Source organism: Mastigoproctus giganteus, chromosome 2, assembly GCF_048544385.1.
Source record: "Mastigoproctus giganteus isolate SK-2022 chromosome 2, ASM4854438v1, whole genome shotgun sequence".
NCBI classification, from domain to species: Eukaryota; Metazoa; Arthropoda; class Arachnida; order Uropygi; family Thelyphonidae; genus Mastigoproctus; species Mastigoproctus giganteus.
Genome location: NC_143576.1, coordinates 100,953,033 through 100,976,263, shown reverse-complemented (window position 1 = coordinate 100,976,263; position 23,231 = coordinate 100,953,033). Strand labels below are relative to the sequence as shown.

Sequence of the window (23,231 nt, the reverse complement as noted above, 5' to 3'; positions counted from 1 at the left end):
TATTAGCCAGCTATGAGGCATGGAGTCGAAGGCCTTGCGGTAATCGATGTAGGCTGAGTACATGTTGTGGTGCTTCTTGTAGGCTTGCTCCATAACCGTGGCATCTATGGTTAATTGCTCCTTGCATCCTTTGCTCAGCCGCTTGTATTCTTTCTGCTGTTTGGCCATTATGTTCTGGCTCTCCAAGTGGTCTGATATCTTCCTGGTTATGCAGCTGGTCAGGATCTTGTACATTGTTGGAAGGCAGGTGATTGGCTGTATTTTGCCGTGTTTCCTGTTTATTCATCTTTAGACTTCAGATATGTGATTCTTTGAGTGAGAAACTTCAGACTGGTCTTTGGTTGCCTTATCGTTCGGGTGAACTGCTCTGCCAGGTGCTTGTGTGTGCAAGTGAGCTTCTTGTACCAGTAATTGTGGACGTTATCTATTCCTGGAGTTCACCAGCTGTGAGAGTTCTTGATTGTCTGTTTTACTTCTTCCTGAATCTCCCACTCTCTCATTCCTTGTATGTCCTTGGTTTTCTTGTGTTCTAGTTCTATCCATAGGACTCGGCTGATATGTCTTACTTCCCTGCTCCACATGTTTCCCCAGAACTCCTCAATCATCTTCTGTTCGGGTGGTCCGTTCCCTTCTTTCCCGTCTTCTCCAGGACTCCTGTAGAAGCCTATACTGGGTCAATTGGCATATATTCTCTCTTAATTCTTATGCTGAAGTCTTCTTTCCCAAGCTGGCGATTCCTTCTGTTTTCAGTTACTCTGCTGCTGGCCTTTTGTTTCTCTTCAATTAATCCTAGTGGCTGCTACAGCAGCACAATACACGGCTGTGTGGATGGCCTCTAGTGTTGCACCGTTGTTGTTGAGGTAATGTGGTATTATTTGCCAATTGAGGTGGTCTGTGACTCTCCACAAGGTTCTATTCAGCCTCTGCTTCGATATCACGTGAGTCTTTGTGGGGTCCATTCCTTCAAATTCGTTATGGCCTTTTTCCACTCGTCCTCTATTCTGGATATCATGACCTCGTCTCTTTCCACTTCAGCTGCTGTGGGTTGTATTTCTTCTTGCTCTTTCTCCTCTGGTTCAGTGGTGGTATGTTCTTCCTCCTCTTGTTCCGTATTCTTTATCTTTTGTAGTTGATCGCTCACGTCCTTCTTGATTTTTTCCAGGATTGCAGGAACTATCAAGTTCCTGCAATCTTCGTTGCAATCTGCAAGTTCTTCGTGACGATAGTCCGCTATTCACTGACCTGAATATCCGGAAATAGTTCCAGCCACTTGGTATGCCATCTAACCCTGTAAGTTGTCATATCAGTCTTTAGATTTGTTATTTCGTAGTATGCTTGCATGATGTACATATTCATTTTGTACGTATTTATTTCGTATAATAATAATTTATTATTGTTTTTATTAGCCATATGGTGCAAGGAAGTGTGAGGCTTATGCTGCACCTGCCAAAAAAAAAAAATTTCCAAGTTACCCTGAGAAGAGAGAGAAAGAGAAAAGTAGAAAGGAATCACTAAGAAAGAGAAGACTGATAATATTCAACTCAGGATTCTGGGTGTGCCAATCTCATACGAAAAGTGAGCCTCTGGGACGGATTGTCATTTCCACCTTTTGCAACAAGATTGAAAATCTTTTTGCACCTAAGACGATACGACCTCACCAATCATCTAAAACTTTTCTAATAATATATTGACTACAGTAATTGAAGAGAACTAAAGAGAGGATACATCTTTGTTTGATTCTTTTTTGGATTTTGAACTGGTTAGAGAGCTGAGTTTCTATTTTTAGTTGTTATTCTCATACAGTTGTGCTAGATATATCAGATGTTCTAGATATATATATATCAAAGGATGCAAGAATATTTGCTGATGCTATCGAAGCAGTGTTAGGTGGACTGGAAAACTGCTAGCTTGGGGGGGGGGGAAGATACACGGACTAATAGATTAACAGTATCCACTGGCAGAGGTGAAAGTTATTATTGCACTGCTTCTACTGGAATGAGCAGCAGCCTGGAAAACAAGGTGCAGGAGATTCAGAGACTACTGGGAGCCATTGGGGAACAAGAAAATATATGGGTTGTGTTGGGGTATCTAAAAATGGGAACAGCTGCATATATACTTGCATGTACACCAATGCTAGGAGTTTGGTAAATAAATTTGATGAATTTGAGATGATAGTTAAATCATCAAACGCAGATACCGTTGGGATATCAGAGAAGGATACACTGGATAAGAAGGGAGGAGGGGTTATGCTATTAGTCGAGAAACACATAAAATCCACGGAAGTACAGCCAGTTGACACTGCTCGACAGTGCATTTTCGAGCCAGATTGGTGAGACATAAGCACAGGGAAAGCAAACTTGAGAGTAGAAATGTGTTATAGGCCTAATGACTCTGATGAGTATAATGAACAACTGTACAGAGAAATACAGTGGGCCACTAAATCAGAGTGTCTTAATGGGGGATATTAATTTCTTATATATTGAGTGGAATTTGTAGATTGGTCACTCACACACTAGCAAGGCTTTTGTGGATTTATTAGATGATTGTTTTCTACAGCAGTATGTTCGGGAGGCAACTAGAGGGAGTAATACTCTTGATCTGATTATCAGTAGTGATTCTTCATGCATTAAGTATCTGCAGATAAAGGAACCACTAGGTGGTACTGATCACAGTGGGCTGATTTGGAATTTACTCAAACAGGTAACTACCTGGAGTAAAGGGAAGGGTTTTTTCTTTCCTAAAGGTGACTATGGCAGCCTGAGATAGTTTTAAAATTCTATACAGTGAAACCAGCTGATGATGTTACCAACAGCAAATTCTAAATGGGAAACATTCAAAGAATTAATCTTGGAAGAGACTAGGTTTTTCCTACTAACTAAGAAATAGTAGCATTAGCATTAGTAGAGGCATACGATGCAAGAAAGGAAGCATATGCAGCATCAGCCAAAAAAAAAAAAAAAAAACGCTCCCATTTTACCCCTCCGTTCATTCCAAATACCTGTCCAGCTCAGCCTTAAATTTATTTCAGCTATCAACTTCCACAACAAAAGATGGAAGTCTGTTCCACCAATCAACTGCACACTGGCTAAAGGCAAACTTCCGCACATCTATCCTACAACTGTCTTTCCTCAATTTAAATTTATGCCCTCTCAGGTGATTATTCCGAGCAAGAGGAAGAATCCCATCCGCACTGAGCATGCACAAACCATTCAAGGCTTTGTACACCTCAATCAGATAACCTCGCAGCTGCCTAGTCCTCAGACAGTGTAATCCGCAAAATTTAAGCCTTTTTTTAAGATTACAACAGCTCTACATCCTTCTTAAAATGAGGCCTCCAGACCTGTATACAGTACTGAAGGTGTGGCCTCACCATTGCCTTATACAAGGGAATAATCACCTCCTTATTCCTGCTAGAAAAATTCCTATATCTCATTGACAAGACACCATGAGATACTCGTGCAGACCATCTGCACTACTCAGAAAACTTCATATCTGCCTGCACAATTACCCAGAAGTCCTTTTTATTCTCTACCACTATCGATTGATACATTACACTTGGGTTACTGCTTCCCATATGTAGTACTTTACATTTGTCAATGTTAAACTTCACTTGCCACCTCTCAGCCCATCTATTCAACTTTTCTACTTGCTGTTGCAGCAGCGTACTCTCATTAGTGTCCTTAAGAACCCTACCAACCTTCTTATCGTCTGCAAACTTGGGCATTAAGCCTGATATACCATCATCAATATTATTTATAAATACAGAAAACAATGGACCCAACACCATAAGGAACCCTAAGGGACTCCACTATTAAAATTAGTCCCCGAAGAGTAGTGTCCATTGATTACCATTCTCTGTCTTCCCCCACTCAATCGTCCCTTTATCGACAGCAGCAATTTGCCTCCAATCCCACGCTGCTCCAACTTGTGCTGCAATCTTCCATATGCAACAGTATCAAAAGCCTTTCTAAGATCCAAATATATAATATCAAAGTTATTCCCTGCATCCGATTCCTTTGTGACCACATCATAGTATCCAATCAAATTGGTCAGACAAGACTTCCCCTTAACAAAACCATGCTGTGTCCGAGCTATAACTGAAGTCTTGTCTAGATGATCCTGCAGTGCTTCTTTAACCACTGCCTCCATTAATTTTCCTGGAATAGAAGTTAAACTAACAGGTCTATAATTACTTGTGTCACCCTTTGATCCTCCTTTGTGAATTGGAGTCACACTTGCACATCTCCAGTCCATGGGTACCTCCACTGAGTCCAAGAAAGCTCTCATAATTATGGTTAAAGGTTTGCTTACTTTCTTTGCTGCATGCTTTAATATAACTGGATAGATCCCATTCACTCTGGGTGCCTTTTTTAAGTTTATCTTCAACAATTTCTCCTCCACTTTCCTCTCAGTTATTACAAAATCATTTAGCTCACAGCCAGAGTTTAATACACCTCTGATATTCCCCTCCCTGAATAACTCCTCATGTGTGAATGTAGATGCAATATACTCATTTATATATATATATGATCTTTATTGTAAGGTTCCTAGTTTGTTAGCCACCTGAGCAGGATCATCAACAGTTGAACCATCAATATCCAGTGGACCAATCTGATTCATTCCTTTCCTTCTAGAGTTTACATAGGTAAAGAACTCTTTGCTGTTTTTCTTTGTATCCTTTGCCAAATATTTCTCATAATCTGCCTTTGCCTGCCTAATCTCCTTTGTGACTTGATTACAGACCAGCTTATATCTATCATAGGCTTCCATGTCACCCATTAATTTATATGTATCCCATGCATTTTTCTTCTCTGCCATATGTCTCATTAGTTCATCTGATATCCATTTAGGCCTAAATCTTGAACAATATTTCTTAGTTGGTATGTAAAGCCTAGTAGCTTCAAAGATTAATTCTTTGAATGCCTCCCATTTTGAATTTGCTGTTGGTAACATCATCAATTTGTCACAGCGAATAGAATTTAAATACTGTCTCAGACCGCCGTAGTCGCCTTTACGAAAGCAAAAACACTTCCCTTTCCCCCTGATGGTAGTTACCATTTTGAGTAAATCCCACTTCAGCACACTGTGATCACTGCTACCTAGTGGTTCCTTAATCTGCAGATTCTTAATGATTGAAGAATCACTACTGAAAATCAGATCGAGAGTATTACTCCCGCTAGTTGCCTCCTGAACATGCTGATGTAGAAAACAATCATCCAATGAATCCACAAAAGCCTTGCTAGTGTGTGAGTGACCAACATACAAATTCCAGTCAGTATCTGGGAAATTAAAATCCCCCATTATAAGACTCTCTGATTTACTGGCCCACTCTATTTCCAGGTACAAATTGGAGTTTTTTATTATACTCATCAGAGTCATTAGGCCTATAACACACTCCTTCTCTCAATTTTGAGCTCGCAGTGCTTATGTCACACCAAACTGACTCGACACTGTACTGTCCAGCGATGTCAACTGGCTTCACTTCCTTGGATTTTATGTGTTTCTTAACTAATAGCATAACCCCTCCGACCTTCCTATCCTGTCTACCCTTCCTGTACACATTGTACTCCCCAAATTCCAGTTCTGCATTCCTTATATCTGTGTGACACCACATCTCTGATATCCCAACAATATCTGCCTTTGATGTTTTGACCAACACCTCAAATTCATCCAATTTATTTAACAAACTTCTAGCATTGGTGTATACGCAAGTAAACATGCACCTGTTCCTATTCTTAGCTACCCTAACACAACCCATGTGTTTACTTGTACCGTTCAAGGTTTAGGCCTAAATGGATATCAGATGAACTAATGAGACATGTGGCAGAGAAGAAAAATACATGGGCTACATATAAATTAACAGGTGACACAGAAGCCTATGTTAGATATAAGCTGGTCTGTAATCAAGTCACAAAGAAGGTTAGACAGGCAAAGGCAGATTACAAGAAATCTTTGGCAAAGGATGCAAAGAAAAAGAAAAGAGTTCTTTACTTATATACACTTTAGAAGGAAGGGGATGAATCAGATTGGTCCACTTGATATTGATGGTTTAACTGTTGATGATTCTGCTGAGGTGGCTACCAAAATGAATGAGTATTCTGCATCAACATTTACACATATGGAGTTATTCAGGGAGGGGGATAGCCAGAAGTGTATTAAACTCTGGCAGTGAGCTAAATGATTTTGTAATAACTGAGAGCAAATTGGAGCAAAAATTGTTCAAAATAAATATAAGAAAGTCACCTGGGGTAGATTGTTTGTTTGTTTGTTGTTTGTTTTTTAGGAGCATTAGCAACTAAGGCCATATAGCTCTGGGGATATGCGGTGGTTATTCCCTGATCTTTCTGCATCCTCCATATTTGGTGGGCACGGGCTCAAACCTCGGTCTAATCAAGAAGTGTGTGCTACGCACTGCTGCTCCTGCCCACCTGGCTACAGAGGCGCCACCTGGGGTAGAAGGGATCTATCCAATTATATTAATGGAGGTGGCAGAGGAAGTAAGCAACCCCATAGCCCTAATTCTGACATATTCCTCGGAGTCAGGGGAGGTATCCATGGACTGATGTGCAAATATAACCGCAATTCAAAAAGGAGAATCAAAGGATGACAAGTAATTACAGACCTGTTAGTTTAACTTCTGTTCCGGAGAAATTAATGGAGGCACTGGTTAAAGAAGTAATGCAGGATAATCTAGACAACACTTCAGTTATAGCACAGACACAGCATGGGTTTGTTAAGGGCATGTCTAGTCTCACCAATTTGATTGGATACTATGATGTCATCACAAAGAAACTGGATGCAAAGAATAATTTTGATATCATATACTTGTATCTTAGGAAGGCATTTGACACTGTTGCACATGGAAGACTGATGTACAAATTGGAGCAGTGTTTCATTAAGGGCAAGTTGCTATTATGGATAAATGGATGGTCGAGTGGGAGAAGATAGAGAGTTGTAATCAATGCACACAGCTCTTCATGGACTAATGTTATTATTGGTGTCCCACAGGGTTCATTATTATTTTCTGTATTTATTAATGATATTGATGAAGGTTTATATCAGGCTTAATGTCTAAGTTGGCAGACGATACGAAGGTCGGCAGGGTTGTTAATGACACTAGAGACAGTATGCTACTGCAACAGGATCTAGAAAAGTTGAGCAGATGGGCTGAGAGGTGGCAACTGAAGTTTAACATTGACAAATGTAAAGTACTGCATATGGGTAGCAATATCCCCAGAGTAACGTATGAACTGTGTGGTACTACACTCAGAGTAGTAGAGAATGAAAAGGACCTGTGGGTAATTGTGCAGTCAGATATAAGTTTTCTGAGCAATGCAGACAATCTGCAAGGGTAGCTCATGGTGTCTTGTCAATGATATACAGGAATTTTTCTAGCAAGGATAAAGAGGTAATTATCCCCTTGTATAATGCAATGGTCAGGCCACACCTTGAGTACTGTATACTGGACTGGAGGCCTCATTTCAGGAAGGATGTGGAGTTGCTGGAACGAGTACAGAGAATGGCAACAAGATTAGTGAATGAAACAAAGGGTTGCTCTTATGAAGAAAGGCTTAAGATTTGCAAATTGCAGTGTCTGGAGACTAGGCACCTGCAAAGTGATCTGATTGAGGTGTATAAGGCCTTCAATGGTTTAAGCAAGCTCATTGCTGATGGTATTTTTCCTCTTGCCCAGATTAGCATTAGCATTAGTAGATGCAAGAAAGCAAGCTTATGCAGCATCAGCCAAAAAAAAAAAAAAAAAACCACTTCCACTTCACCCCTCCAGCTGAGCCTTAAATTTATTTAGGCTATCAACTTCCACAACAAGGGATGGAAGTCTGTTCCTCCAACCAACTACCCGCTGGCTAAAGGAAAATTTCCGCACATCTATCCTACATCTGTCTTTCCTCAATTTGAATTTATGCCCTCTCAGGTTATTATTCTGAGCAAGAGAAAGAATTTCATCAGCACTGAGCATGCTCAAACCATTCAAGGCTTTATACACCTCTATCAGATCACCTTGCTGGTGCCTAGTCTCCAAACACTGTAATTTGCAAAACTTAAGCCTTTCTTCATAAGAGCAACCCTTCGTTCCGTTCACTAACCTTGTTGCCCTTCTCTGTACTCGTTCCAGCAGATCTACATCCTTCTTGAAATGAGGCCTCCAGACCTGTATACAGTACTCAAGGTGCGGCCTGACCATTGCCTTATACAAGGGAATAATCACCTCCTTATCCCTGCTGGAAAAATTCCTGTATATCATTAAAAAGACACCATGAGCTACTCTTGTAGCCTGTCTGCACTGCTTGGAGAAATTCATATCTGCCTGCACAATTACCCCCAGGTCCTTTTCATTCTCTACCACTGTCAGTGTAGTACCACAAAGTTGATACGTTGCTCTGGGGTTACCATTTTCCATATGTAGTATTTTACATTTGTCGATGTTAAACTTCATTTGCCACCTCTCAGCCCATCTGCTCAACCTTTCCAGATCCTGTTGCAGCAGCATAGCGTCAGTAGTGTAATTAACAACCCTGCCAACCTTTCTATCGTCTGCAATCTTGGACATTAAGCTTGATATACCATCATCAATATCATTTATAAATAGAGAAAACAATAATGGACCCAACACTGAACTCTGAGGGACTCCACTAATAACATTAGTCCATGATGAGCAGTGTCCATTGATTACCACTCTCTGTCTTCTCCCCCTCAACCATCCCTTTATCCATAGTAGCAATTTGCCTCCAATGACACACTGCTCCAAATTTGGGGACATATATTCAAACTGAGGAAAGACAATTGTAGAATAGATGTGCAGAAATTTGTCCTTAGTCAGTGGGTGGTTGTTTGCTGGAACAAACTTCCATCTGTCATTGTGGCAGCTGATAGGTTAAATAAAATGAAGGAAGAACTGGATAAACTTTTGGAGAGAATGAATGTGTGAAATGGGAAGGGTTATTTTTTTTATTATTTATTTTTTTTTTTTTTTTTTGGCTGATGCTGTATAAACTTGCTTTTTTGCATCATATGCCTCTACTAATGCTACTCACCATTGTTAATCAGATCAAGAGTACTGCTCTCTTGTTGCCTCTAATAACATGCTAGTGTTGAAACCAGTCAATCAATACTTCCAGAAAAGCTCTGCTACTGTGTTAGCCACTTACCCACAAATTCCAGTCAGTATAATAAGATAAAATCCCATTATAAGACATTCTGATCTGCTGACCCATTGCATGTCTGTAGCTTTTATTATAATCATCAGTTTTTTGGCTTATAACTTACTACTACTACTCTTACTTTCTTTTCCAGTGCATAGGTTAAACTAAACTGACTCAACGTTGTGCTGCTGCCTGAATGAGCCATGTGCATTGCCTTAGATTCTGTGTGTTTCTCAAATAATAGCATAACTTCCTCCACCAACCCCCCTTCCATCCTCTGTGTACTCACCATATTCAACTCCACATCCCTTCTGTCTGAGTGGCATCAGGTTTCTGATATCCCTACAATGTCTGCATTTAATGAATTAACCAGTACTTCAAATTCATCAAATTTGTTTAATATACTCCTAGCACTAGCATGTACATGTGCCTTTTGTTACTCATAGTAACCCTAACACAGCTCATGTATATGCTTGTACTGTGAAGATCTGCAGCAGACCTTGTAATCACCAACACATTGCTTCCCAGGCTGCTTCTGCATCCTAAAAAAAGCAACACAAGAATCACTTATGCCTCTTTAGTCTATTACTCGCTACATCCTCTCAAGCTTGCAGTTTTCCAATGCATCTAATGCTGCCTTGTAAAGTGTATCTCATCTCTGTTAAAATAGATTCTTCTGTCAAGCACAGACCATACTGGTAAAAATTCTATATAATGAGCCCAACACAGTCTCTCCAGAGCTGAACTGATTGGTAAGTCTCTCATCATGCACTCCCTCCTACTGCATTTGGCAGAATTGCAGACACACTTTCAAATTTAATCCCAATTTACAACTATGTGTTAATGTTGCCCTATACCTGTTAAGTAAATTCTCAGATCTATGCTTAATACCATTAGTACCAACTTGTCCAACAACTTCACCTTTTATGCCTTTAAAAGATTATTGCTATTGTCTAACATCATTAACTTTTGTCCTTGGCCAGACATACCCTGGTTCTATTCTTCCAATCCTTTTTAGACAATATATTTACTGTTTCCTTAACAAGAAAGTCACTGAAATTAGCTCCTTTCTATGGAAGGAACGTGACCACCACCACCAAACACCAAATACGGAGGATGCGGAAAGGTCAGGGATGACCACCACATATCCCAGGAGCAATATGGCCTTAGTTGCTAATGCTCCTAAAAACCAAATAACAAACAAACAAACTATGGAAGGAAATATCTTTGATGTTGAAAATGTCATGTTGTCTGATGATCAAGCATAGTCTCTAGCATTAAACTGAGCAGACGAATGCTTGGGGGCCTTCATTTCAATTCCTTTGAGGGCATCATCCCTATTCTTGAAGACTTTATATAAGCCTATCAGAATGCTAAATTTATGCTTAATCTCCTTACACTCTTTGTAACAAACACACACACACAGTAAAACATCCCTTTTGGGTGCATCATGTCAGAAATTCACTCCCGAACCAAAGCATTCCTGTTACTTTGAGCCTCTTGCTTTGCTGCTTCAGTCGGAGGCATGATTTTAGTCTAAATTTAATTTTAAAAAACCACATGAAACTAATAGATAAGTATAATAATGTGCTACGCTATTCCCAAGTTTTGTGATGGCAGTACTACATCATTTTTAGTTACATTATTTAACATGTAATGTAAGTTTCTTTAAAAAATCCCATTTTCTTTTAAAAAATATCATTATTTCGCTGTATTTATTTTATGGTTCAAGTATTTCTTCAATTTAATTTAATTTAAAACAATATAATCACATTTTCATTCCCCATAATAAATTGTTACTTTAACATTTTAACCACAAAATAAATACAGCAAAATAATTAATGCCCTTGGTAGGGTTATTGTGAGGTGCTATTCTGCTCCTATGAATCTAACCACTCTATATCAAAGCAAAAAGAGACACACGCCCACATCCCAAAGGACAAGTGCTATTAAAAAAAAAATAATAAAAAATAATTTTTTAAATTCACATGTGCTGAAGCCTTAAAAAGACAGTGCTTGTGGGATCTTTGTTTTTTTTTTGTATTTTTCATTTTAGTAGTGCTTATTCTTTGGGGTGTGTACTGTGAATCTTTAAGCTAGGGTTCAGGTTTTTGCTACCCAAAGAGTAAGTATTGCTTTAGGTGATTTCCTTTTCTAATCTTTAGTTTATCATATATTTTTAAGTTAATTTTATTTTTCTGTTTTGATATAGAAGTAGTTAAATTCATAGGAGCAGAATAGCACCTTGCCTTCTACAACTCTATCAACAGCATTAATTATTTTGCTGTATTTATTTTATGGTTCAAGTTCTTCTTCAATTTAATTTAATTTAAAACAATATAACCACATTTTCATTCACCATAATAAATTGTTACTTTGAGTATAGACATAACGTTGTTTGATCACCCCTTTTTTAATTTAGTTTCTTCTGTCCCATTATAGTTTAATGTAAACATTTATGGCCATCACTCAGATTCTTCATTATGTTTTATGATAGAATATCATTTGGTTTATATTAGTAATAGTAATTTAATCACTTGAGTTATTTACTTAAATTCAATGTCTGTTTATTATGATTTCTTAATTCTGAGTTGCATATTGCATGTTGTTTTGGATTCATCAATTGCAAATGTTGACTTCTAATTTTGTGTTTTTTGTTATGTTTCCTTATTTATTCCACAGAGGTTGGTGGCCATAGCATAATTTATGTTGATTCATTACTTATCTTAATGTCCAGGGCATATCAGGACATTCAGTGATATTTTGCTGTGGCAGTAATCAGTAATTAAAATATAACACTTTTAGTAGTTTCCAAGTGCCATTGTCCCTTTAAAAGAACAGTGCTTGTGGGCTCTTATTTCTTTTTGTGGTATTTTTAATTTTAATAGTGCTTGTTCTTTGGGGTGTGTGTCTTTTTGAGTGAGGAATTGGGCAATTGCTCTCCCAAAGGTGTTGCTTTGGTTATTTCCCTTTCTACTCTTTAGTTTATTATACATTTTTATGTTTATTTTATTTTTCTGTTTTGATATAGGGATAGTTAGGTTCAAAGGAGCAGAACAGCAAGAGTATTAAATATTTTTCTGTATTTAGTTTCTGGTTTAAGTGTTTCTTAAATTTAATTTAAAACAAACATAACCACATTTTCATTCCTCAAAATAAATTGCTACATTAATTATATTCCTATGGAATTACACAGAAAAATACTAATTAGTGCTCATATTGTTCTTATATTTATTCAGAACAATCGCAACAGAATTACGTTGACTTCTTACTATGTTATGTATTATTGTTATATTATAAAATCACATTTGTATTATTATAAATTAACAGTTTATAGAACAAAAACTTCCAACAAGACTTTTAATATTATTTATACTCCTACAGAATTACACAGAATAAAACTAAATAGTATTTATATTGTTCTTATATCTATTCACTGAAAAATGGCCATAGTCCTCTCCCACTTCAACCTTCATTTTTTTAAGCAATTTCAGAGGGAAAGTAAAAAATAGCTACACCTACTATAGCAGATAAAGATAAACACAAATAATAATTGAACTAATAATTTTAAACAAATGGATAACAAAAACCAATAATTTTTAGAAAATACTCCATGATCACTTCCTGCTACTGGTTCCTGTACTGTCAGCCCTATTATGTCATCTGGTTCATGGATGGTAATCAGGTCTAGAATATTCAGAATTTGAATATTCTTTGATTTAAAAATGTTGTCCCTCGTGTCGAGTTTCCTTGCCATTTGCTCCAATCAGTTAGACTGAAACAAATGGGAAGGAAACGCGACATGGGGGAAAACATAATAAAACATTCATGCTTACTTGCCCATTCCATTTGCATGTAGAGGCTCTCATCATAATGTTCACAATTACCCAGCCTGTAGATTACTCCCACTCTCATTATACCTTTGCTTCCACCTATCTTGCACCATACAACATGCGGGCGCCCCCGTAGCCAGGTGGGAAGGAGCAGCAGTGCGTTGCACACGCTTCTTGATTAGACCGGGGTTCAAGCCCATCACCACCAAATACGGAGGATGCGGAAAGGTCAGGGAATGACCACTGCATATCCCGGAGCAATATGGCCTTAGTTGCTAATGCTCCTAAAAAAAAAAAAACACAATAACAATAATAATAACATACAACATGCAAAACTTTTGAATCTGGGAAAGCTTTTGTCGCACTCAGGCTGCTTTTGATAAGAAGCATGACTCCACCCCACACCCTTTCTATCTGCCATATCCTTCCTAAATACATTGTACATATCATCGTTCCCTATTTCTGGGTGACACCACGTTTATTTACATAAGCCCTATCATATCAGCATTACTTGTCCTAACCAGCAGTTCAAATTCAGTCATTTTGTTGACAACACTTCTGACACTACTATATAAACAATTAAGACTTAGTGTCCTTGTATAGTTAACTACCCTGACATACCCCTTGAAGTTATTTAAGCTTGATTCCCTGGCATTAGCTACTGGCTCATTTGAAATGTTCCTGCCCTCAGAACATCTTGCTAATGTGATCAGTTGTGGTAACAAACAAGAACTCTTCATATATGTGCAAGCATTACTTTGACCAATATCATCAGATAAATGAGTATCTATATTACCCTTGTCCCATCTCCAAACAATCAGTTCCTCTGAACCATTAAGGTATCTTCAATAATACCGGCAAAAACCCTTGCACCACCTTTGTTTAAATGTATCCCATCTCTACCAAACAGATTCCTTCTACCTACAAGTACAGGCCAAGCTGATAAAAATTTCCCTGTGCAGAATTGCAGACACATAAACATTCTGACCTAACTCATGGCATTTCTTCAGCATTGTCCTATATTTGTCTAACAAATCATCAGATCATGTATATTTAATATCATTAGTCCCCACATGAATAATAATATTCTCTTTCCCCCTCCCTAAAATCTGACATTCTGTTGGTGATATCGTTAATTGTTGCTCCCAGCAGACATACTCTGGTTCCAGTCCACCTATCTTTATTACAAAACATATTTCCCATTTCCTTGACAATGGAGTCTTCCTTTTGAACCAAAACAGTTTGCACTTGGTTATTCTGTTCTGGGGCCTGAATCTGGAGTGCATCACTTGGTAGGTTACTAGAGTTTTGAGTCTCTGACAAGCTCCCAGTTACATTATTCTCAAGGGCAAGCATCTGTTTTTTTCAGTGACTCAAATTCTTCTAGCAATGCACCAAATTTTAACTTTAGATTGGTACACTCCACACAGCAGTGACAAAGAAAAGAATCGCTGAGCTATGATTATCCAGTAGGTTGACCTTTGAGTACATGCCATAGGTTCTGCAAATGATGAAATCATGATTCACCTGGAAATTGCCATCAGCTATTTCTCTACAAGTCATGATAACCTCTGATGAAGTATTCAAGGTGGATCTTGTCACAACCACTGTTAAATTTACTAAATATCACAGAGTGTAACTTTTAAAAAAATTATATTTATAATATTATAAAAATTAACTTTATAATCTATTACAGGAAAAAAAACTTATATCAAAATAAACTTCACAATATATTAAAGAAATTAATTAAAAGCAATTATCTAACCTCTCTAATCTCTATACTCTTCCTACACTTTAGACTTAGGAGAACTATTAAGACACGTTCTCTCACTACAAATGTCAACAGTGAAATGTTCTCTTATCACAGAGAACATTTTTACAACTTAATAAAACTTTTGAAACACCTTTATAATACATCTGTTAATGCTCAAAAAAATATATTTGACAAATAGCACTTCCGGAAAAAGTTCTAAACCAGTCTTTCTTATACTGGCCTACTTGTGTCCTTTTAGTAAGTGATAAATATTCATTTCCTAGTCTCTTGATTTACAGTCTTCAGTAAAGGTACAGTCTTAAACTACCTAGAATAGACAGTTAAGACTGTCTATTATGTTAAGTCTTTACTGTCTAGAATAGACTTCTAAGTGTCGTAACTAGAAAAAGTGGGCCCCAATGCAAAATTTAGTGTGGGCCCCCCTGAAAATATTTGTTTTGGTAAAAATAAAAAAATCCTTAAAAATGCCCTGGAAGCAGCAGATATGCTAATACCATTTCACCTCTATTTACTGCAGTTTCATTGTACCGTGCAGCTAGCTAACAATAAACACGCTTTGTGTGAAAAATATTATTGTTCTTAGACATAGGAAATTTTATCAAAAACATAACTAAAAAAGTTACATTTTTACTCAATTAAATGTTTTTCTGTTTCAGCCCATGACCAAAAGGGGCAGTGGGTCCCTTTCGGTCATGGGCCCCAATGCACCGCAGTGGCATAGTTACACCACTGCTTGTAAGCCTTGCCTGAGAAAATACTTTATTAGAAAATGAGCTATAATAATCCAGCAATTACTTAAAGTAGTTTTAAATTTTTTTTTTTTTTTTTTTTATGAAAACCCCAAACACGAAAGGTATCAAAACCTATAGTACTTAGTACCGTGCATGGGTTGAAGGAGAAGTATGGGGGGGGGGGGAATTCCAGAAACTTTGCTCTAGAGACTAAATATGGGTTTCACCACTTCAAGTCTCCAATAAGCAACGTGGTGGTATTTCACCGGTTGAATAGGAACTAAATGCAAAGCTTCATCCATTTCAGTTTGCATTAAGGCTGTGAATACAGCATGAATACAGAACTACCAGCTCAGAGTAACATTCCATTTTTCCTTCAAACAAACTTGAAAAACAGAAATTTTAAACAACAGTAATATGTTTTAACTTCTAACATTAAACTGCAAATCCTTACTCTTATTAATTCCTTTTGTATTTCTGTTCTCTTAATATCGAAATATTTCTTAGAAATATAGAAATGACTATGCAAAGAAAATCTTTACAGAAAACTTGCTTGCAATAGAGCTGATAATTATATTCTCCACTTAATTCTCCTCTCCATGTCAATATTCAAATCAGCAACACTAACAACAGTATAGAGATGAAAAGTAAAAACAAACAATTGACTTCCTGATACTAGAGTAAATAAAATGGCTACAATGGTTACGAAGTATATCTTGTACATGAGATGGATAAACAAAGTTTAAGCAAACAAAAATGATATGCTATACTGTTGTTAGTTACAAAAGGTAGTAGTAGTTACAATTGGTAACAAATTCTAAACCATATATAACTGACAAAAGATAAAAGCTTCTAAGTCTTGAAATTAACAATTTATTGACTGATAATCAGTGCTAACATAACCGATGCTTTGATACTAAGCATTAATATGAAGCTTAATACATGGTGTCTGTAAATAATGTTTCTGATTTTGATATTTTTTTATTCAATGGTTAATGCCATAGCTGCAGGAGGACATTACATATGATTTATCAACAATACTGTACCCCTCCGCATTTTCATAATGAAGTGAAGTCATATCTGAATGAACATCTTCCTCAGCACTGGATTGCGTGTGGAGGCCATATGGAATGGCCTCCGAGGTCACCTGATTTGACGCCAGTGGATTTGTTTTTGTGGGGTTATGTGAAGGACAATGTGTACATCCCTCCACTACCAATGACACTGCAAGCGCTGAAGGCACGAATCACAGAGGCCTTCGGTAAATTTATCACAAAATGAAGCACAGCATGAGGCAGGAGACTGAATATCATTCGAGTTACTCATGATGCCCACAATGAACTTTACCAATGACTTTATGTACCTTCATAAAACTTATTGAATTGTTCTTTCAGCTGGTATGTGTTTCATGAGTGTAGCTTGAAGTAATTCTGAAAAAAATATATCAAAATCGGAAACATCATTTGCAGACACCTTGTATATGTTACTACACATACTTTCTACAGGTTATCAATATTTCAACCATTATTCCTCAGTAGTGGTTGATATATTTGTGTTTTAACTGTATTAGGTGTTCTGTTGTGGTTTTCTTGCACATATAAGGATGGCAGTATGCTTTTAAACAAGATGAATGAAAATATTTTAGAAATCAAGAATAATTTATATAAACAAGAGATAACCAATGAATATTTAACTAGAGGTAAGCAATTAACTGTTTATTCTTCTGATGAAGATAGCAGTGATTTAGACCAGTGGTCTCAAACTCAAATTGAATGCACGATCTGAAAGCAGCTGACGGGCCGGAATTTTTTTTTAACAAAATGAGAGTGAATATAAGCACCGTATTTACAACAAATGCATAATTGAAATGTATTTGCGGGCCATGTAAAATTGCTTCGGGGGCCGGATGCGGCCCGCGGGCCGCCAGTTTGAGACCACTGATTTAGACTATAGCTCCAGAATTCCCTCGTTGTTAAAATCACAGACGTCAAGTCTTCTGTCACAAATAGATAAGAAATTACTTATGAGGTATCCAAATGGTAATGTATATCCTAATTTACGTATACAAATACATTTACAATTTTTTTTTCTCTTACTTTTTATAAAAGAAAATCATATACTATTTGTAGTGTATACAGTATTTAAGAATTTTCTCTCTCTCTCTCTCTCTCTCTCTCTCTCTCTCTCTCTCTCTCTCTCTCTCTCTCTCTCTCTCTTTTTTTTTTTTTCATAAAAAAAAAAAAAAATGATATGGCAGTTTAATGGCATATCATCAACAATAATTCAAATTTGAACTTATTTTTCAAATAATTGCTGTTGGTACTGTCAGCTAAAATTCTGCATTCTTAGTAACTAATATGATATTAATTACCTCCAAAACTAAAAGAAAAATATGCAATACCTGAGATCCATCATGCCCTGGAAGCCCATGTTCTCCAGGAGAACCAGGAAATCCCTAAAACAAAAAATAAACAGTGAGTGAGTGATAGAAAAATATGCATTAAAATATGGTATTTAATAACATACAAACCATATTCTGACTTGCTAAATGTTCAAGTTCAAGTTCTAAATGCTCAAAGAGATAAGTGAGAAAGGAATAGGAGCAAAGCAAAAATTACACTGACATCTACATTCTCCCTGTAAATTAACTATTATTATCAACAAATACACACTATCGCATTATCCAACCAACCCATGTTGGTTGGATAATATGTGTGGTGTGTGTGTGTGTGTGCGCGCGGCGCGCGCACACACACACACCACTAAGTACTAATTTTAAGTCTCATTGCCCCATTAAGATAAAAAAAAAAACATTTTTTTATACAGGTTTTATATGATGTACACAACCAATCCTAACAAGATTGAATTAAATTACAGCACCACAGCTTTCGAGTATAGATCGTATAGTAAAGAGAAAAGGATAAACTCTCTCTTAAGGAAATTAATTCTTAATGAAAACTAAATTAATTCGGCTAAGGTAAAGAAAGCCTGCAAAAGTTCGATGAAATTTAACAGTAAAAGTACTTTGCTGTAACGGCATTTGTATTGTTGCTCGCTCGGTAAACAGACGGTGGGTGTTATCGGTCAGGAGTACAAGTTGAATCCATGGGAGCTTGAAACCTTCCCGAAGTGGAGGGGGGGGGGGGTAACCTGACCTTTTTTCTTTAGAATCACTAATTGAATTACAAACAGAGTCATGTTGGAAGTTCTGGCATCGTAAAAAATGTTTTTAACATAGTTTCACCAGTAAACTTTTTCGAAGTTTTCCGTGCTTCTCGTGTGGGCTTCCTTTGCCTTTTTTTTTTTTTTATTAATAAACAATTTATCCACTAGTCCACCAGTGATTCTAAAGAAAAAAGGTCAGGTTACCCCCCTCCATTTCAGGAGGGTTTCAATCTCCCATAGGATTCAATTTCTACTCCTGACTGATAACACCCACTGTCTGTTTACCGAGCGAGCAACAATACAAATGCCGTTATGGCAAAGTATTCTTACCAGTATACTGTTACTGATAGTTAATTTACCAGATATTGTATAGTTCAATATATTCAATATAAATCATAATACAAACATTCAAAACATGATTTGCACAACACTGCATAAGTGATTTCCTGCTAAGAAGGATATAATGCCAAATACATATCATACTTACCTTCAGATTCACAACCGATGAACTCTCATAGAAAAATGATTCTCAGATGTTATATTGGAAGATAAATCCTATTAGCATTTTGGCCATTAATACAATTCCCCTTTCATTAATAAAGGAAGACAATCTTATATATGCAAAGACAGCTGGTATTTCAGTGATAGCGATCCTGGAATTGCAATGCAATTTGGCATTGGCCCACTTTGGTAGCCAGTACTCTCTGGCATAGATTCTCTTCATGTTAGAGGGAGCAATTAAGGTCCAAATTTCAGAACTGTACAAAAGTGTTGAACAAACTAAAGTGAAAATGAACCCTGTGAGAATGGAGGAGGCCCAAACATGAAGAAGTTGCTTGGCAGCCCACCTAAGACCAAAAAGCCTAGTAGTTATAATGTCAATGTGGCTGTTGAATAACTTGGTATCAAAGACCATACTGAGATTGGAGTAGCTTGGACATTCATAATTCTAATTCTTCCAAGGGAGAGATTAAGTTGTGTAGGGTCTTTCTTTAATGACAACCATTTTTGCAGACTTTAATGGATTTATATGTAAGTTAAAGCAGGAGAGTCCTTCATGTGTTTGGGGGTTGTGTTTATACTTATTAAGAGTTTGAGGTTACCCACACAACTGAGTACATTATCTTTTGGATGAGATCACTGGTGTAATTACTATGGTGAACAGGGTGCCTGACAGAACTCTTCCCTGAGGAACACCTGCTGTGATTTCATGGCTTTGATTATTGGTTTGTAATACAAGCATCTTCTCATGAAGCAAGGAATTCAGAAAACAAATGATGCCTGCCCATATATGTAGCAATGCTACAGTAGATAAATTAAGGCAGGAATCAAAATAGCACAAAAGGTGCATGGATATCCAGGTAGTGATGGTCATTTCTTTTTTACTTTTTTTTCCCCCCCAAGTGGTTGAAGAATGGCACTGTGGTTGCTGCTAAGTTTGTGATGATTAATTTACCAAGACTGCACAGTGAATACTGGTTAGCTTTTGGGAGAATCTGGTTTGTGATGGGTGGCAATAAGACCTTTTCCAAAAGAGGCTTGATGCATATGAAAAGGTCTGAATCAGCTGACTTTAGAAGATAATAGATGGTGAGAAACCGACTTACAATAAATGAGCTGAGATTTCACTACGAATAATAGCATTTCATCATTTACAACCTAATACATGCCTAAGCTATGGGCCAAGTTTATTGATGCTGTGCTCTTACTCAGGGACCATGGCATGGATAATCTGGTCAAATTCCTATTCCACATACTCATCAAGAATCCCAGTGACACTCACAGTTCTGCAGTTCTTTTCAAATCTCAAGGCCAGAATAGTTAAGGGTCTAACCCTGATGGCCTTGAACCACTGCAGGTCCCCAAGACTTAGCCCCTGAACTTCAATAGGTTAGCAAATTCTCCTCCTCCTCAATAATTATCCCCCAGAGTTCACTAACCACATCACTAAGAAATGCATCCAGGAAAAAAGCAAAGCCATTCCCATTTCACTTTCCCTTAACATCCAGAAGTGGGAGAAATCTATCATAAAAATAGCAGAGCACAACATAAAGGTATATTTTACAAGCAACTGTAATTTTTGCCAGATACTAAGAACAATTCCTCCCTCAAAGGAACGTGACTCTGTCTACAGTAAACTGCCAGTGCAGTAAACACTGCACTAAGCCGTTGTTTTGAAAGGTGGGTGCTGCATAGCTGTCATTTAAGATATGGTTCTTGCACTGTCTGCAAGAACTATACCTTAAACCTTATGTCATTCCACAGATATCAGCAAATGTATCATATTCATGTGACAGACCATCTGTAGATGGTCTGTAGGAAAAAAATGTATCCTCTGTGTGAAAATTCCTGTTTTTAGTAACATGTTTTATAAAACAATTTTTATTTTTTAAGAGTGTTTGAACGCTATAAATTTAAATTATATAAGGGTAATTTCTTTTCTCAAATGCATAAAAATATATCTGTAATAAAGCTGACTTTTTATCTAATGTATACTTCCCCAATATTCAAGAGGAGAACTCACTCACTCGCTCGCTCACTCGTAGTATGTACAAACACTATACAAAAGAGAAGTATAACTCTGAGCTTTTAAACTTACATTCATATAATGTGTACTAAAATAAGGAAATGAAAATAAAATATTACTCGTTCTCCTTTCTCTCCAGGTAAGCCAGGAAGTCCAGGAAGTCCTATTTCACCCTGCAATATAAGAAAAAAAAATAATCATTTACATATAAAATGCATTACTTTGATTGTATAAACCAGAGCTGTGATGCTCAATCCGTTCTATATTGATCTCAATATTTGTAAAAGAATAAGAGAAGGTTACCTCAATATAATACGCAGAACATTTCCATATAATGCTCTCCAGAAATTAAAACAAATATAACATTACAGTAAAAAATTAAATTAAAAAATCGAAAATATTACATTACAGTAAAAATTGGTTGAAAACAATTAAAAAAACAATACAACACAATTAAAAATAAATTAAATGCAATTAAAATTAAGTAAAAAATTTATTAAAAGTATTTAACGAAAATATTGCAAAATATTGCAAAACGATTTTCCTTCCAGAAGCTGACAATGCCTTTCAACAGTATGTCATGATCACAGGAATGAAAATTACTGAATGGGGTGAGCATGAATCTTAAACTAAGATTATTTGTCTTCGGGCAAGCGCGTAAAAGGCCACGAATCGGTGATTAGATATGGCTGGCAAACATTAACCGAATTCTTGTGTAATTTAATTTCGACAGTTTCTGCAATAAATAATCATCATCAGCCATTTTCAATCCACTGCAGGATGAAGGCCTCTCCAGCAACTTTCCAGTTCCTTCTGTTTTGTGCAATAACTTGTCCCAGATAAGTATATGACTCCACTTTTTCAATTACTGCTCCTTCAATCATTATGTCCTTTTCTGTGGCATACTTGTTCATCATTACTTTTGTTTTAGCCATATTCATCTTTATTCCAAAATCCTTACTAACTCTGCATAACTGATTTTCCTCTAATTCTTTGGGATCGTGGCTTATGACCACAATGTCATCTGCAAATCGTAAATGGTTTAGGTACTCTCCATTTACATTGACTCCTTTCTGCAACCAGTCTAATCTGAAAGCTTCCTCAAGGGCAGCAGTAAACAGCTTCGGAGATATTGTGTCTCCTTGTCAAACTCCTTTCTCAATTTTAAATTTGCTACTGTCTTTGTCTAGTCTAATAAAGGAAGTAGCGTTCTCATATATTTTCTTCAAAATCATAATATATGGGGTATCTATGCCTTGTTTTTCCAGTGCCCGAAACATTGCCTTATGCTATATGAAGTCAAATGCCTTTTCATAATCCACAAATGCCAGGCATAATGGTGTTTTATATTCATTTGCTTTCTCCATTAGCTGTGATATTACGTGAAGGTGATCCATGGTTGAGAATCCTGTCCTAAAGCCAGATTGCTCTTTTCATTGATTCTCATCAAGTATTCTTTCTAATCTATTAGTAATGACCCTTGTGAACAACATGTAGATGTGGGATAACAAGCTAATTGGTCTATAATTTCCAATTTCTGATTTATCTCCTTTCTTATGCAGCAAAACTATGATTGTATTATTCCACTCCTTAGGTGTCACGCCTTTTCTAATGCATTTTGTGAAAAGTCTTGCCAGTTTTTGTGTTATGTCTCTTCCTCCCAATTTTAACAACTCTACAGTAACTTCATCTTCCCCCAGGGTTTTCTGATTCTTCATTTTTTTCAATGCATGTTCTACCTCATCAGGAAGAATATTGGGTATGTCGTATGTGTTACTAATTTGCGATCCATCTTCCCCACTGCTGGCATCATTCCCCTCGCTCCTTATATAATTCTTTATAGTAGTCTTCTGCTATTTGAATTATGCTTCTCTGCTATTTATGAGTACACCATCACTATTCTTCAGTTTCAGTATCATTTGTCTTTCTGTATTACTGCTCATGGCTGCTGATTTCAGGCCTTTGTTTTCCCTTAATGCAGTGGTTTTCAACCAGGGTGCCGCAACAACATTCCAGGGGTGCCACGTTATTAAAAAAAAG

The 23,231-nt window shown here is 37.0% G+C and overlaps 1 protein-coding gene across 1 annotated transcript in view; it reads right to left on the bottom strand.

Moving 5' to 3' along the window:
* The window catches only part of LOC150089465 (uncharacterized), a 1,372,165-nt gene that overhangs the window by 1,033,660 nt on the left and 315,274 nt on the right, over positions 1 to 23,231 (bottom strand). Inside the window, exons 14-15 of the mRNA XM_090389992.1 lie at positions 21,311 to 21,364; positions 17,901 to 17,954 (exon numbers count right to left, since the gene is read on the bottom strand). Coding sequence (XP_090246118.1) covers positions 17,901 to 17,954; positions 21,311 to 21,364 — 108 coding nt within the window. The remainder of the gene's footprint in view (positions 1 to 17,900; positions 17,955 to 21,310; positions 21,365 to 23,231) is intronic.